The 15,850-nt window shown below is 41.3% G+C and overlaps 1 protein-coding gene across 1 annotated transcript; it reads left to right on the top strand.

Moving 5' to 3' along the window:
* The first annotated feature begins 1,452 nt into the window (after positions 1-1,452).
* Positions 1,453-15,815, top strand: anos1b (anosmin 1b). The gene is made up of 15 exons (XM_049732188.2): positions 1,453-1,774; positions 6,303-6,350; positions 8,379-8,441; positions 8,544-8,751; positions 8,921-9,105; positions 10,055-10,184; positions 11,062-11,131; positions 11,266-11,467; positions 12,705-12,843; positions 12,939-13,169; positions 13,634-13,728; positions 14,229-14,391; positions 14,530-14,762; positions 14,853-14,982; positions 15,075-15,815. The coding sequence occupies exons 1-14, from the start codon at positions 1,598-1,600 to the stop codon at positions 14,979-14,981; spliced, it is 2,073 nt and encodes a 690-aa protein (XP_049588145.1). The 5' UTR covers positions 1,453-1,597; the 3' UTR covers position 14,982; positions 15,075-15,815.
* Positions 15,816-15,850: the final 35 nt, after the last annotated feature.

Here is a 15,850-nt window from a genome sequence, read left to right as displayed (position 1 = left end):
GGAAACACTCTGTTTGGTGGTTCATAAAAAGGGACAATGTGATATGCAGTGACATTGAAGAGACCACATCTCCCATGATCAAATTCACTTTTTTGGTGGAAATAATTCAAAACGGTCTTTGCACAACCGCAGCTTCGCTGTCGGCAACCGTAGACTGAATCAGATACAGAGGCAAAATGGAATTGTTTGTATGAAAACACAATAAAAACAAATGAATTGCCCCTCAGTTCATGTTCTTGGATCGCTTTTGTTTTGAAATGTCCTAATTCAGTGCAGAATCCTACTGGGGGCCTCAAATGTCCTTAACAACGGAAATACCTTGAAGAGGCGCATTGAAATGCCTAACCTGCCTGATCTGAACCCAATTCAAACTTAGCCTTTGGAAACCTTTGCTACTCTTGGAATGGCAATTTTAACCACCATTTTCAACATTAAATTATATTGTACGAGAATACTTTCAAGCGCAGAACATTGAGTGAATTTATTGCTCTCTAATCAGCTCCAGGTAGAGAAGGATCACATTCCTCCACACCTGGTGAACAATTTTGCAAGGATGCTTGCTTGAAAGAAGGTCTGGTCTGGTCTGGTCTGGTCCTCCTGGCCATAGAACTGTCAACGTACTCTTTCCTCTCTACGCTTTTGTTTTTTGAAGTTTGGCGAGAATGATTTGCGAGACAGTGTACCTGTATTTTAGCAGATCCAGCTGCTACCTCACAATTTTACGACACCCATATAACTGTAGCAAGAGTTGTGCATACGTTTGTACTTATTCCGATTCATAGTTGATAATGAAGCTTCAAATTGGCTTCACGAACCAGTTGTACAATTTTTTTACCCTCAACAGATGTTCCCTTAATGTCGACACTAGTACTCTGTGGCGGCAGCTTCAAACTCGTGTGCAGATAGCAATGATCTGCTTTTTACCAATTAAATATGTAAAAAAAAAAAAAAAAAAGTACACTTTAAATCTGCTTATCAGATCCCTCTAGTCTTATTCCTGGATGTCCTTCGTGTTGTCTGACACGCTTGTTGAAATGTTGCCCCCTTTCAAGTTAATTCAGCAACATTTGGCTTCAATAACGGAGCAAACCTCAACAGACAGTAGATGCTTTAGTTGCGTGTATGTGAATGATCTCAAGCTCATGCAATGTTGGACGTATGTGTGGGGAATTAAGCATCTTTGTGCCACTCATGGTTTAGTCACAAATGGAAGTATAGTACTGTTTGAACTGACAATATTCTTTCAGACTTTTGGATTGACTTCCAAATATTTCTTTGCAGGTAAATCCTGAAGCAAGCTTTTAGTCAACAATAAAAACATCTCCAAAGTCCTGCCAACGTTAGAAAGTGGTTAAATCACTGCTCTATGTATTTTATGGTCCCAGTTGGTGGACTTCTGTCGAACAGGTGTGCGTGAAAAAGCCCGGGGGCTGCACTTGCCTCCGTGATGGGCGTGTCCACGAGGAACCGCTTCACTCCCTCGCTGCGAGCTGGCACTGGCGCGCACTAAACACCCAAAGAGATAACGGCAACGAGAAGATCTGGACAAGCGGACTTGCCACTTCCAATTGAATCATTCCAATCTGCAGTCGGTGTCATGTCACTTCGTGGGGTCGTCTTGGTGATCCTGTGCGCGGTCCTGGCTGTGACGCGCGCTCGCCGGACTTCTACGGAGCACGAGGATGTTGAGGAGAAGATGAATAGCGCCAGATGCACCTCCAGGTGTCTCACTTTGCATATGACCCAGATTACCGCTACCTTCAGACACTTCCAGGTCAGTAGATCGATCTGATTCCCTCATCAATTCATGTCTAAAGCATGAAGCTTCATTTATACAGTTGTTGATCATGCAGTTTGTAGAGGTGTATTAAATATATATATATATATATTATTTTTATAGCTGACAAAATGAATCATCTATATCAAATTTCTGTATTGCATCCTTTATTGTGTGGAATGCAAGATTAACAGCAATATTAGGACATGACCGAGTTTGAAAAGCCACTTATTGTTAACAGCTTCAACATGTGCATGATGTGTGTAGTGGGTGGGAAAGTCATTAACCACAAAGTTCAGGCCAAATGGCTCTAATGGGGTGGGGGGCACATGTTGACGTATAAAAGCATGCTTTGGCCTGCTCCCCGTCCCTTCACGATTGACTTTCACCACCTGTATCGTGGCTAATGAGCGTGGCCCCGAGTTGACTCTCCAACTAAGTTGTGTATGTGTGTGTTGGGGTATGCAAGCTTGTATGTGTGTGTGTACTGGGGTCTTTGAAATGGAGGTGTGTGAAAGGGACTCAATGATATGCAGCAAGAATCCGCCTTGTAACGCTGCCCGTGTGAGTTTGTTTGCTGTTTTTAGCTCCAGTCCATAATGTGCTTTCACCAGCAGGATTTCCTCACCTTGTGCTGCTAACAATATGCTTCCAGAACTTTTGTTTACAGTCTGTGTACCGCTGTGTGAAATCCTGCCACGTTTTCTGTGTACTCTGCATTTATCCTCTGTCATTTGACTTGCATGTATCCATCCGCTGCCCTCAAATATTCTGCCATGGAAATAATGTGATGCTCATGTCATGCACAAAATCCCCCAAATGCTGCTGAGCCATATTTCACATGTTAACAAGCGTGATATAGTCACTATAATTACAAAGATATATGACCTTTGGGTTACTTGTTAAATATATATTGTATTGGAGGGTGATGACTCGATCGTGTGTAAGTTACGATCTGTCAATGTGTGCAGTCCGCACCCTGAAAGAAATCACCATCATAACATTTGAAAGGACTTTTGATAACATGACTCGAACGTCTGACAATAGCAGGAGAAACTGTCGTTTTTCTCATTCTCCTCTGTCACCACACATTGACTCAAGCTCGCATTCTTCCTCCGGCTTGATGTCGGTGAACCCTGTGTTTGTGGCTTGCTCAAGTGTGTGTGGCTTGACTCTAGCCAATAGAATGTGAATCTCGCCACCTCTCTTTCGGGCGCCTCTGTGGATTTTCCAATACTTCTTTTCTAGTATGTTGTCATAGTTTAATTTGAGCTCTTTTGTCTATGCACATTCAAATGCTGCGTTCATGTAAACTCCACAAAACAGCCTCGTCTGGGTAGTTCGATCTTTTTTCAAAGTAGGTCTGCAGTACCGATGGCCGGAGAGGCCGAGCCAAGGCCCACAGCCCGTACAAGTGAATGAAGCGTCTGTCTTATTTATGTGTGTCCATGAGTGGCAGTTTGTCTGCGGTAGGTAATCAGACCAAGCAGTCATGCTCTGAAAAAAGACCAGAGACAACCAACGCTAAGGTCAGGTTGCACCGATTCAGGCTTAGTCAGGCGAGAAGACAGGATGGAGAGAGAGAGAAATGGAGCCACTAGCGGTGCTTTTGTCTTTCTGTCAGTCTTTTGCGCTAGCTGTTTTAAAATCCATTTAGATGTCAAGAAAATATCTGTACTCCTTTATCAGTTATTTTGCATTTGGTATCTTTCTGGTCTGGGTTGTTTGATTAATGTGAGTGCGTCGTACTTTCCTCTGGCTGCTGGAAGAGATGGAGGTAGCCTGGCACAATATTTCATGCATATAAACATCCACAGGTGCCCTAAGAAGTCAACATTTATTTTGAAAAAAGTTGTGTCTATTTTATTTATTTATTTCTGTTAACTAGGCTTTTAGTTGTACTTGATAATTGTTTGTGTGCAGCGGCCCTTGACTAGTGTCGTTTTTTCCCAATGCTAATGCGTTCTTTTTGTCTATGTATCATGACTACAGACATTTGGAATCACATGCCATGTTTGGCAATGGTGCTCGTCCACGTAAATACACATGGCTTTTGTCAAAGAATGACTGAAACCATAATCCACAGTCAAAGCCCGAAATAAACTTGTTCTTGCATGAGCATGAGTAGACAATGTAGCTGTAATTATGTGAACAATTATGCGAACAATGATAACCGCAGCTTGTCACAATGGAAATGTACACAATGTTTGTTTGTTGAAATCATTGATGTGAAATACATTGCAGGGAAAACACAGCAGACAACAATGTTAGGTTTACTGTATCACACACGGCAAAGAAGATGATTTTGAAATCATACAAAGACTTTTTTCATTTACCTAAATCAAGAAGCAGCCTGCATAGACTTTCCAGTCATTTGATCAGTCCGAGAGGGTTGAGAAATCTTTTGCTGATGTGGGGGTGACTGTCACCTGAAACCTAGATAAGACATTCCAAGACGGTTGTACAATTTGGAATTCAGTTACTATAATAGGGCTCGCTAAATCGAGATGCCAGTGTTGCGCACTAAGAATTTCTTCTGGGATTTTTCATCTTAATTTGAGTCCATCCATACAGGCTGAAACTTTGTGATGCTAAAGTCGAATACTTCAAACTCGTAGAATTCCAACTGTTGTGATGCTTTTCAGGATGTGGCCTGACTCAAAACGTATAATGAACAATTAGGGGCTTCTGTCGGGAAAGGTTCCACCTCAGAATTGTGATTTTTGGGAAGCACTGGTGAGTGGAAGCTAGTCATGATGCATTTACAAGCATTGGTGCTCACACACTGTTTTGTCTCTGGTCATCTGCGACTGATTAGCCGAGTTAATGCCGCATGTTAAATGGACTTTTGACTGCACCTCACCACAAAGAGTAACCGCAACACCCACATGCACCCTTACTTTCCTTTTTTTTTTTTTATTGATGCATCTGGTTCAAGTGTGATTTATATCGGTCTTGTTGCATGTCCACAGCTTAACAAGGGTTGCCCGTTTAGACACTTGTGAAATCATAAATTCTTCTTGAACATTATCGAACAAATTAATCATCTCAGCACTATTACTATAATTGATAAGAACACGAATCAACATTTAATATAGTGGCTTTTATATTCAACAGTTTGACAACAAGGCAAAGATGGTTGCTGAATAATTGCAGCCAGTGGCCTCATATGTTTGTTTGTGTTGGTGTGTTGGTGTCAGTCTGGGATTTCTTTGTTTTTTCCCCTCTTTGGATCACTATGACGTGAGCAATTCTCAGTTTTTCCCCTAGTTATGGGTGGCCATGTACTTATGTTATGGCACATCTATGATTAACTCCGCTGTAGACTTACCATTCTACGTAGTAGTCGTGGTATAAATCAATCTTTAACTTTACGATTCAAATCACACATTGCATACATATCTCCATGTGTGAATGTTTATGCTTCAATTTGAGATGAAATTGAAGTGCAATTAAGTGACAAAGCAACCAGGACCGGGCCACACTCTTGACTGTATTTGGATCATGAACAGGAAAAAAAGATGACAGTAGATCAGTCCAAAGATAAGGAGACAGTCGTCGAACCGCAAGTCGTCTTGACTGTGCATCGCTGAGCGTGTGATTGATAGAATTCCAGCGTGGACTTTAAAAGGCTCCTTAATACAAGATCGACTACGTTCATCTGGCAGCACTACAATGGCATTCTGCAAAATGAAAAGAATTGGAAACTCAAGCCAAAAGCACTAAAAGCGCTCCGTTGTTTTGTTCCATCATAAACCCGATCCCGATGGAGTACAGTGACATGTTCTGGAGAAGAAATATTTTTGTCAATGCAGGTGAGGGGAGTTGAAGTCAGTTGTATTTACGCCGCCACTAGCATTCAGTTCATTCAACTTGAAGCTCATAGCCCTTCACACTAAAGGAGAACCCGGCCTAGAAAAGTGCGTGCACATGGGTGAGCTGAGTTTTAAGCTAAATGCAGCTCACTTAGGAGAGGGTTTAGTCGTCATTAAAAGGGCTTAGCTTTCTTACACATAAGCGCACAGACAGACAGACAGACAGGCAGGCAGGCAGACAGACAGATACAGGCTAATACTATTGAGGCAACAGACAGGTACACTATGTGCTGTCATAGGGTTGTTTGGATGCTCAATGGCAGATTCACACAATTATGGTAGCAAAGCATTTTATAGGCAACAAATTATGTGAGTCTACAAAATAGTATCTATATGTATGAATAGCACTTCAAAAAATGCGACATCACTCTTGGGTTTGGAGTCTAACGTGACTTGCATTTGAACTTTTTTCTTCTTTCTACAAATTTGACAAACTGTATTTTTTCTGAAATGATTTAATAAATATTTTAACTAAAATGAAAGTTATTTAAACAAATAAGCAACATCCTTTTCTACAAGAAATTACTTTTTTTCTATCAACTGGAGTCTCCCCCTTGTGGCTACTATAGAAAAAGACATGGTTAAGAAAAGACTAACTGGAGACTTTATTCATCCTTCTAAATTTGAATACCTCTTTCTTGTTGCCCTAGAATGACCAAGTTCTGGTTTGGTGTGAGAACCACAGGCGCTGTGCACAGGTAAGTCCACCAATGCTGTTGAAGTACAACACCTCACTTGACGTCATGTTGTTTGAATTTCTGTTGCTCTTGTTATTTGGTGTCTGAGCAACTATTGAGCGGTTTTGAAAATGTGTGAATACTGTAATGCATAGTTTCATCATGATGTTGGACTACTTTAATAAATATTATAATTCTAAACTCCATCCACCTTTATTAGAGTACCATCCTTTGATAAGTTTTCCAACAGTTCCAGTGTTTGTGCTGGATGTTCACTTTTACAAGTTTTTTTCTCAGCTGGAAGACATATTTCATTTTTGCCATTTACCATCTTGGCTACACGTTTGCATCATTCACTGCAGCAATATGTAAATTTCACAAGGAATATAGAGGTCAAAATGGTTCTGTGTCTCTATGAAGCACAACATCTCACACATTGCATGTTAACTCAAATGCAGCCATAAACTATTCTGTGAACATTAACCAATGTCAGGTGTGAGCATAATGTTCTCACATCTTATCTTTTGGGCCAAATCACACCTCATTGGTAGCGTTAGTTACCAAGTATGGACAAAAACTGCACACAACCATGCACTGCTTGTTGGTTGCCATGAGGAAATGCCCTTTTTTTGGAGTACTTTAAATTTGTCATCAGTTCTCGACCATTTTCTTATGTCGGCAGAAAAGCACTGTAAACACAACAGTTTCATCCTAACGCGTATAAAATTAATTATAGTAAAGTTACTGTCAGGTTCATCCAATTCATTTTTTTTATTGAAGCTCTCATAAAGCCTTTTGGCAATAAACCTTTGGAGGAACATTTCCGCAAAGTCTTGGAGAAGGTAGCCCCAGAGGAGCCTCATATATTATTGCCACATTATGAGACATTTGTAGCAGATCTTATCTCCACTATAGCGCAAATAGCAGGGCATTAGGAACATAAATACTTCATATTACAAAGGCTGGAGTCCATTTGAGCCAACAAGCGGGAGACAGCTGATATTGGTAAACTGTCGTGTTTTATCTGTTCTTTGATGACATGAACTTTGTATATCAAAGACACACGTCAGACAGATGTTGCAGCAACACATATGGTTTGTGTCACATCACCAGCAAATCCATGGAAAACTCACTAAGCAGCAAATTCCTCTTTTCGGTTCTACTCCCATTTTATCTCCGTCCTTCTCAAAATAAGAATAGGTACCAGGTGTGAGGCTGTGGGATGTCCACTAACACATCGTGGCGCCTGAGAAAAGATTTTATTTGACACCCATTCCGTTGGCAATTTGCACATGCTTACAAAAGCAACAGCCTACATCTACAGTATGAATTGGAATTTTAGCCTAGGGCGCGACAAAAACAACGCTCTTAGTCAACTTAATTACTATCATCTAATTTAAAATTTTAAAAAAATCAAATAATTTAATTACTACTACAATTCAAAATTCTAATAGATAGATACAAGGTATTTTTTTCACATATGTACATTATGGTGTGACTTTTTTTAAAACAGCTGAAGTTGTTGGAAATGCCATTTATATCTATAAGTATCTGTTTAGTTGTTTAAATTGAACTTTTTATGGATTTTTGTTCTGTTTGTTCTCCTTAAATCAGTAAGATGGAAGAAATAATTGAAGCCAGAAACAGTGGGTAGCTGAGCGAGATGGACGGACAGACAGTGGGGGGGGGGCCTGGAGGTTGGGGCCGAAACCTCGCTTTTTATATGCTGTCTGGTTGTGATTTGCAAAGAGCCATCATTCAGCAGTTCTGTCAACCTTCTGTGTGTTGTCTGAGCCCTTGAAAAATACGATCTCCTTTATCCTCTCTCGCTTCTTGTTCATCGAGGGCCGAGAACCAACATTTTATTTGATGATATTCTCCTTCCCAAATCTGCACATCTGCAACATTTGCACTTTTTAATTCCCTTTCCCACACATAACTAAAGCTCCTTTCAAGTTTCATGGAAATGCCATTTGTTGGACGTGATCATTTCAGAAATCCAAATAAAAAGTGACATTTATTTTCTTCTTGCTTGTGTTTTACATCAAGTGCCTTCAACCATGTAAAGAGCTTTGGGACACCAACAAGATGCGTTCTCTGAAGTCATGTGAGGTAAAATATCACAACATATAAAATTTCCATTTTATTTCTTTATTTTTTAATTTCCGAATGAATGAATGAATTTCCCATTGCTGTCTCTCGCGCATTCAACAGAAGCAGACCGAGTGTATGACCAGCAGCGAGTTTCTGACCTCTCTGAGGTCATCCAGACAGGGCGACTGCCCTCCGCCACAGCGTGCCACCGGTTTTGCCGCAGCCTGCGTGGAAAGCTGCTCGCTAGACCGACATTGTCCGTCCCCTAGGAAGTGTTGCTTCAATGGATGCGGACGCACGTGTCAAACGCCAGCTAATCTTTACAAAGGTGACCCCCGACCTCATGATGTTTGTTGATTAAAAGTCATTCCTGTTTTATTGTTTACAATGGGTAAAAAAACAACCCCAAAAGAAATCAAGCACAACTATTAATATATAAAATCAGCATTGCAAAGCAGTTGTGCCATGTATGTAGGAATAATCTCTTCCACCTGCAGGCGTTCCTCTGAAACCCCGCCGAGATATGAGCTTCGTGGAAGATCCGATGGGTCGGCTCAAAGTGACGTGGGTGTCCAAGTTCAACGTCAGCGTGGAGCCGGTTCTTTATGTCCTCCAGTCACGCTGGAACACGGGCATCCACCCCAGTGAAGATAACGCGTCCCCGTGGATGACTGTTGCCATGGTAAATAAGCATCTTTTTCTCATCCCGGGCCAGCCTTGGGGGATTTTGATACTGGCGCAGGTTTTGCCGTTTAACGCTCCAACAAGCTGAAAAGCTCGTGCAACGTATCTCATAATTGACTGCGGAGATGATGGAGCCTTTCCACCTCATCAGTGGACTGCCTAAACCTTTCCCCCAGCCCAGTCTGACACACTGGTATGAGCGTTTGGGTGAGTGTGCGTGGAGGCTGTTTGAGGTTAGGTAAATAAGCAGAGCTTAAAAAGGAACCACTGGTAGCCACAGTGGTTCCAGCGACTGACTCTGAATGACTGAACATTCATTATGGACTTAAATAGATGACGGCTCGTGTCTGTGTGTGTGCTGTTGTGTCTACTGTACACAAGTGTAGCAGTTTGACACAGATGTGTATTTTAATGACTATAGCCTGTCTTCATGTAATTTTAATCTTATTTTACGAAGGCCAGCACTTGTGAGAAGAATGTTTATTTACAATAGTGGGCCACAAATGGCCCCCGTGCCGTAGTTTGTCTCATTTTTATAATCGGTGATTGTATCCGACCTCATTTCAAATAGGTTTACAATTTATAGTTAAATATGGATGGATGAGTAATGTATTATTTTATTAGCAACGCCATGATTATTTCCATCCCGTATTCGGCACTGTCAAATGAAAATGACAAATACCACACTTGATGATTTCCGCACTTCATTTGCATGTGCTGATGAAAGAAGTTAGCCTTACAACCTCTGACAAAAGTTTTTTTCTAAAACTGCAAACTCCATTTGCTGCCACAACTGTCATTAAAAGTACCTACTTCCAATTTATTCCACAAGTGATGACAGACAGTCATCACTTTGGTTTGATGAGTCAAGTGTTGACAACGAAGGACCATGAATCATTTTGAGCATATTTTTTCACTCAACTGCGTCTTGGTTTTGTTTTTTTTAGACTCTTTGTGAAGATGCGCTACTGTCAGATCTGAGACCTCAGCGTTGGTATCAGTTCAGAGTGGCGGCAGTCAACAGTCAAGGCAGCAGGGGCTTCACCACACCAAGCAAGCACCACATCTCCAATAAAGGTCAGACCAGCGCTTTACTCACCTGACCATAATATCAACAAAAGTGCAATTCATTTGGGTTCTGTGTCAAAGGGTAAAGACACACACACACACACCGACATTCCAAATAGCATCTGATAGCAGTCAGAGTGGTGTGTTTCTACTTCATTGGGCTGATTAGTCAGGGGTGAGGGGTCAGGGGTTAGAAATCAGGAAGCTAGCAGATGTCAAGCAGGTTCCTCGTGTGTTTTCTAGCGTGACCTCACCGGTCGACAGTGCCGCTTCTCTTTGGTAATCACAGGAGAATGTGGAATTCAGAACTCATCCTGATGTCTTGCAAAATGCTCAAATCCATCTGGCTGATGAGCAACAAAATAAACAAAGGCCTTGGAGAAAAAGGAAAAACATGACCGAGCCCATCAATTCTAATATTAAACTTTGGCCTGTGCATGAAAGGCCATCCGGTGGTCTCTGGCCAGTGGGAGCGCTGCCATGGGGGAAGTGCTTTTAATCAGATACTTTTTATAGTTGTAATCAAATACAGCGAGGGACTAACGAGACACAGGCTCTGTGTCCAAATATCAGCGACCTCACCACTTGTACTTAGATGCAAACGTAGATGTCTACGTTGCGGTAGCTACTGAAAACCTTCTCGCTCACCTTTGATGCTATTAATCCAATTGGCTGAATGGACGGCAATCAGATCAAGAGGAAATGAGCCTTTTCCCCTCACGCTTATCCTGATCAGGCTCAAGTCTAGAGAGCTCTTATTTCATTGCATTTTTTAATTGAAACATATTTGATAACCGGTTGGCACCGTGCGTAGCTAAAGATGAAGCAATTCCATGTGGCTCAAGTCCTAACTAAAATGTCTTTCTCGCTTCCTCTCTTGCTGCAGATCCGGCACCTCCGCATGTTCCGGTAAATATACGAGTGAGCAACCAAACTCTGGTTGGGATGACAGAAAGGTACTCAGCAAATAATAATAATACAGATTGTGAATCTTTTTGCTGCGCTGACCGAAAGGTCATTCCAAAAGTACCTTGAAGTTGCTTGACTTTTATGTTTGCCGTGTTTTGACATGTTGACCTGGTCTCCATAGGTCAGGGGGAAGCGGGCTCACCGTGGCCGCCTTAATACACTGGGACCCCCCTGAGGATGGAGACTTGCCAGTTCGCAACTACAGAGTCACCTGGATGTCTCGACATAGGAGACAAAAACACACACAGGAATTACATCACAACACGCGCAGCCACTTTATCAAGGAGAGTAAAAAAAGGAGCAACAGCAGAATGACTCAAGGGGTAAGCAAATATTCATTTCAATTCTACATGAACTGTATAGTTACAATTAAAGTTATATAATTGTGACTTTTTGAGCCTGGAACTAATGAATTGACTTATTTCATATGGAAACAATTCAAATGAAAATACTATTAAAACTTGGAAGCCATTTTCTGTTTAACTTAGCCTTTTCCGTTCTATATCGCTTGACGGTAAGTTAGCAAAGTGTATCAGGGCCTTTGACTTAATCTGTGATCTTGAAACAAATAAAAATGAAGGGCATAAACATAAAGCCTTTTGAATGTAAGTTTGCTCATATGGTTTTAGCCATCCTAAGTAGTGATGGCGATCCCAGACTGGGCCCTTTGGAGCCTTTTATCTTTAGTCAGGTCCTGTGTTCTGCTTGGCTGGGAGGCCTGGAATTTAAATGAGGCCTCTTAACAAGTGTTTTTTTTTTTTTTTTTTTACTTGCAGCTGCATCAACTTACTAGGCACACGAAAAGACAGGAGCATCACAACAGGTTGCAAGCAGCAAGAACAGCACCAAAGTTATTATAGTGGCCATCACTAAAGATGATGAGGTTATTTTTTAAGAGACGTTGCGGGACATGCGGCATTAAAATTGACGTTTAAAAGGAAATGGAAGGACGCTTCATCAAACATGAAAACTGGAATTAGTACTTATGAATATATATTGGTTTCTTTCATATATCATCTGACACCCATCGCTAAAAAAAGAAATCCAGGCTTTTCACATACACACATGCACGCACGCACGCACGCACGCACGGCCATATGTTTTTTCAATCTTGGTTGCACTAGAAATACTTGAAGCTCATTTTCTCTGCCAGTCACCAAAGAACTGCTTTTAACTCAGGTCTGTGATATTTTGTCTTATATACACACACTAACATGTTATCATCCAAGCATCTCTTTGTTGTGGCTGGTTCGGGTCCACACGGGCAGACAGACTTGATTGACTAAGGGTCAGTAATGAGCTGTCAATCAAATAGTGGTCTAATGCAGAACAGGTCTTGCCTGTCAATCAAATGAGAGGAGAGCAAACACATCGTCACTGTGTGAAGAGAAGAGGATCGAAGAATGATGAATATAACATTAGCAATGACTGTGGTGGTGATGGTGGTTTTTCAAGCCACAGAGCATTGGCGTATTTTTTGGATAGGACACCCGTCAGGAACCTGCAAAAACATTGCAACCCACCTAATGGTGAAAATTCCATTTTTGTGTTGTGTTTTAGGTGCAGTGTGAGCTGTGGCTCCAGGGCTTTCGCCCTGATACTTCCTACTTCCTGTCTGTACAGTCAGTGGCCTACTGGGCTCAGAAGAGACTCAAGAGCCCAAGAGCTCACATTGCCTTTACTACAGTCCCTAGTAAAGGTCAATTATATACAACATCCTTTGTTATCTGATTTTTTTCCATTTCATTTGTTATATTTTAAAAACATCTCCCCCCTCCGCCTCCTCTCCATTAGAGTCTACGAAAGGAGAAGCCTTCTCCAATGAGCTCCCCTCGGCGTCTTCCTCATCATCCCCGTCATCCTCTTCCCCATCCTCCCCTGAGCTCCCCCATTTGTCTTCTCTTCCTCACCCCGAATCCCCTCTTGACCCCGTCGTCCCTGGTGACCTTCGCCTGGAGGTTGCTGCCCCCCATTACCGCGGCGGTCAGCTACGGGTCAAGGTGTTCTGGAAGAGGTCTAAGCATGGTGGGTTGATCAAGAAACACACAACTGCTGAGGACGTCACAATGGTGGAATCATCATGTCCCTCCACCGTGGTGCAAATAGAAGGGATTCATAGAAGATAAAAAGGGTCACACCTTTTTTATGACAAAAATATTTGACTTTATTATGACTAATTCTTCCATGTATTTTTTTAAAAGCGCTTTGGCTAAAAGTGAAACGTGCCCCTTATTGTATTGAAAGGATGCTAGCAGGGCAGGGATTTTTAGCCCTGAGTTGTTCATGCAGGCTTCCTCTTCTGATATCATCTAGAACAGAACCAAATGTAGCATGAGAGACAAAACCCAAGGGAGGCTCTGCTCTCCACGCTCATCTGCCCTGTAGATTTTGGCAGCTGGATAGTAAGAGGAGATTTATCAAATGAATAACATCTCACTTTGGACGAATGTAGAATAACAGGATTTTGATTTTGTTTTTTTGTATTGCAGCCAGGAATGGTCACCCTGCTCCATACATTTTGCGGTGGCGCCCGCATACTTGCAGCGCTAACGTTACGGGAAGTGAGGGCACAGCGAGCGTGCAGGTACATTCTCATGCTTGATTAATGATGTGTCAGTTTTGCTGTTACATATGTGACTCAGGGAGCTTGGGTTTCAAAACCATAACCATTGGAATGCCCCCATCTACTGTGTTAGTGTAAGCATGTCTCTTGGCCATCATCACTTTACTTTTGTCATCATCTCCATCTCAGATTTCTTAGCTTCTATTGAAGTGTGTCTTGACCAACAACTGAAAAATCCACGCTCGCTAAAAATATACACTTGCAGCATTTTTATATAAAAATCAAGCTCTTTGAAAGTGATTTCTTTTGTTCAGTGCATCTTTTAATCTTTATTAGACATCTTTCATTCTTTAATAGTGCCAATATACTTAACTGCCAAGTTCGCATTGTTGAAAGTGATCTTTATTGCATTATGAAATACATTTTCTAAAAGTTTCCAAAAGGGAAAAAAACAACAGCAATATGTCACTTGAATAAATCATGGCTTACCTCACAACTCTGGCCGTATTTTCACCCTGCAGGGTACCCATTACACCATTACGGGCTTACTGTTTGCATGTAAGTACTGGCTAGCTGTGGCGATGAAAAGTGATCCTGAGTCAGAAGCCGTTGCCTGGGTTACCACCCCAACTTGCTCATCCGTCAGGGTCAAAGGAGGCAAAGCCTTGGCCTGCAACAATGAAGGTATACGGACCATACTTCAAATGCTTGTTTTCATAATCCACATTTGAATGACGAGATGTTGTAAATGTTCTATCGCACAGCATGAAAACAAATACCAAGTAGATTTTGAAACAAAATCTCTCATATTCTTTTGGTCAGAGCGCCGTCTAGCAGGTAGAAAGGTGGTACTGCGCCCAGAGCGCCTGACGGCAGATTTTCAGCAAGCCAACGGTACACTGCTGGCTATGTTTCGCTGGAGGGTCTCTCAACATGCACTGGACCTGGCAGAGATTCATGGCTTCCAATTCACTTGGACCCTGCAGTCAGGTGTGACCTTGGGAGCAGAAGGTCACGAGGACACGCTTATCTCTCAGACACAGACAATTGCACCGGTGAGACAGAAGTCCACGTGCTGTTTATTATTTTAAGCAGCCACTCATGAGTCATCATTTCCATTGCTGAAAATGTTTCTTACCTCTCAGTCTCAGCGGGCGGTGATAGTTCAGGGCCTTCAGAATGACAGCCTTTATCAAGTACAACTTCAAGTTTTAACAGCCAGAGGCAGCAATGGCACTGCAGTCTCCAAGACTTTTCACACTCCTGCACTGTGAGGTACTTTTTCTTTTCTTTTCTTTTCATGCTGATGTGTTTAAAAACGTGCATTTCCCCCATCAATTCTTAACCCTCTAATTCTTTCTTTTCAGGTTCAAGTGCTACAGAACTCTGCTGCACCACTTTTGTGCAACATGTTCTTCAAAACCAACTTTTAAAAAACAACAACTGGTTTTTATTTAAGTAGTGAGAGTAGCAGATAAAGATTTTCCCTCTTGTCTTGATTACTTTCCCCAATACCATACTTTTCACTATAAAATTAAACAAAAGATACACTTGAGTCTACATACATACATTGGTGGACTAAAGCTGTACATTAAATATTCAACTTAAGAAGGCACTCTTTGTCACTGAAACCAGATGACATCCGTAAAGTGGTATATGGACAGTGGTATTTTTATTATGTAGACATCCCAGTTAGAAAATGTTCTAGCACTGACCTCAAGTACGAAATGTATAGCAATGGATTGTGTTTATTGCAGTGGGACTGCAACACTGTCTTTTATGTGTAATCGCAAATAGTCTGTATTTCAGGTGTTTTTAATTTTAAACCTTTGCCCTGGAATTTGTATGAATATTTGTGTTTTATATATTTTGGGTCTCTTCCAGCAATAATAAGCATCATGACTTTTCCACACTGTTTTTGCTGTACTTGTGGAAGAAACAGAATTTATGTTGAAAAATCCTTCATGTTGCCTTGTTTGCTATGTTTATGATTGAAATTTTATTTTACTGATGTTAATTTTGTGCATAATTCCTTCTGTTCTTCAGCTGACTGTTGTATTTATTGTTGTTATTTCTTTATATTTGTAATTAAATTTAAAGTAACCATGCATTGTGTTAATGGTCTTTATGTGTGCTATGTTAT

This window comes from Syngnathus scovelli, chromosome 10 (genome assembly GCF_024217435.2).
Source record: "Syngnathus scovelli strain Florida chromosome 10, RoL_Ssco_1.2, whole genome shotgun sequence".
NCBI classification, from domain to species: domain Eukaryota; kingdom Metazoa; phylum Chordata; class Actinopteri; order Syngnathiformes; family Syngnathidae; genus Syngnathus; species Syngnathus scovelli.
Note: the sequence above shows the minus strand (reverse complement) of the source record. Positions and strands in the feature narration are given on the sequence as shown.

Coding starts and splice junctions, on each gene's coding strand:
- anos1b (XM_049732188.2), top strand. CDS start 1,598: ATGTCACTTCGTGGGGTCGTCTTGGTGATCCTGTGCGCGGTCCTGGCT. Junction 6,351..8,378: donor ACCACAGGCGCTGTGCACAG/GTAAGTCCACCA, acceptor TTTTACATCAAG/TGCCTTCAACCATGTAAAGA. Junction 11,468..12,704: donor ACAGCAGAATGACTCAAGGG/GTAAGCAAATAT, acceptor GTTGTGTTTTAG/GTGCAGTGTGAGCTGTGGCT.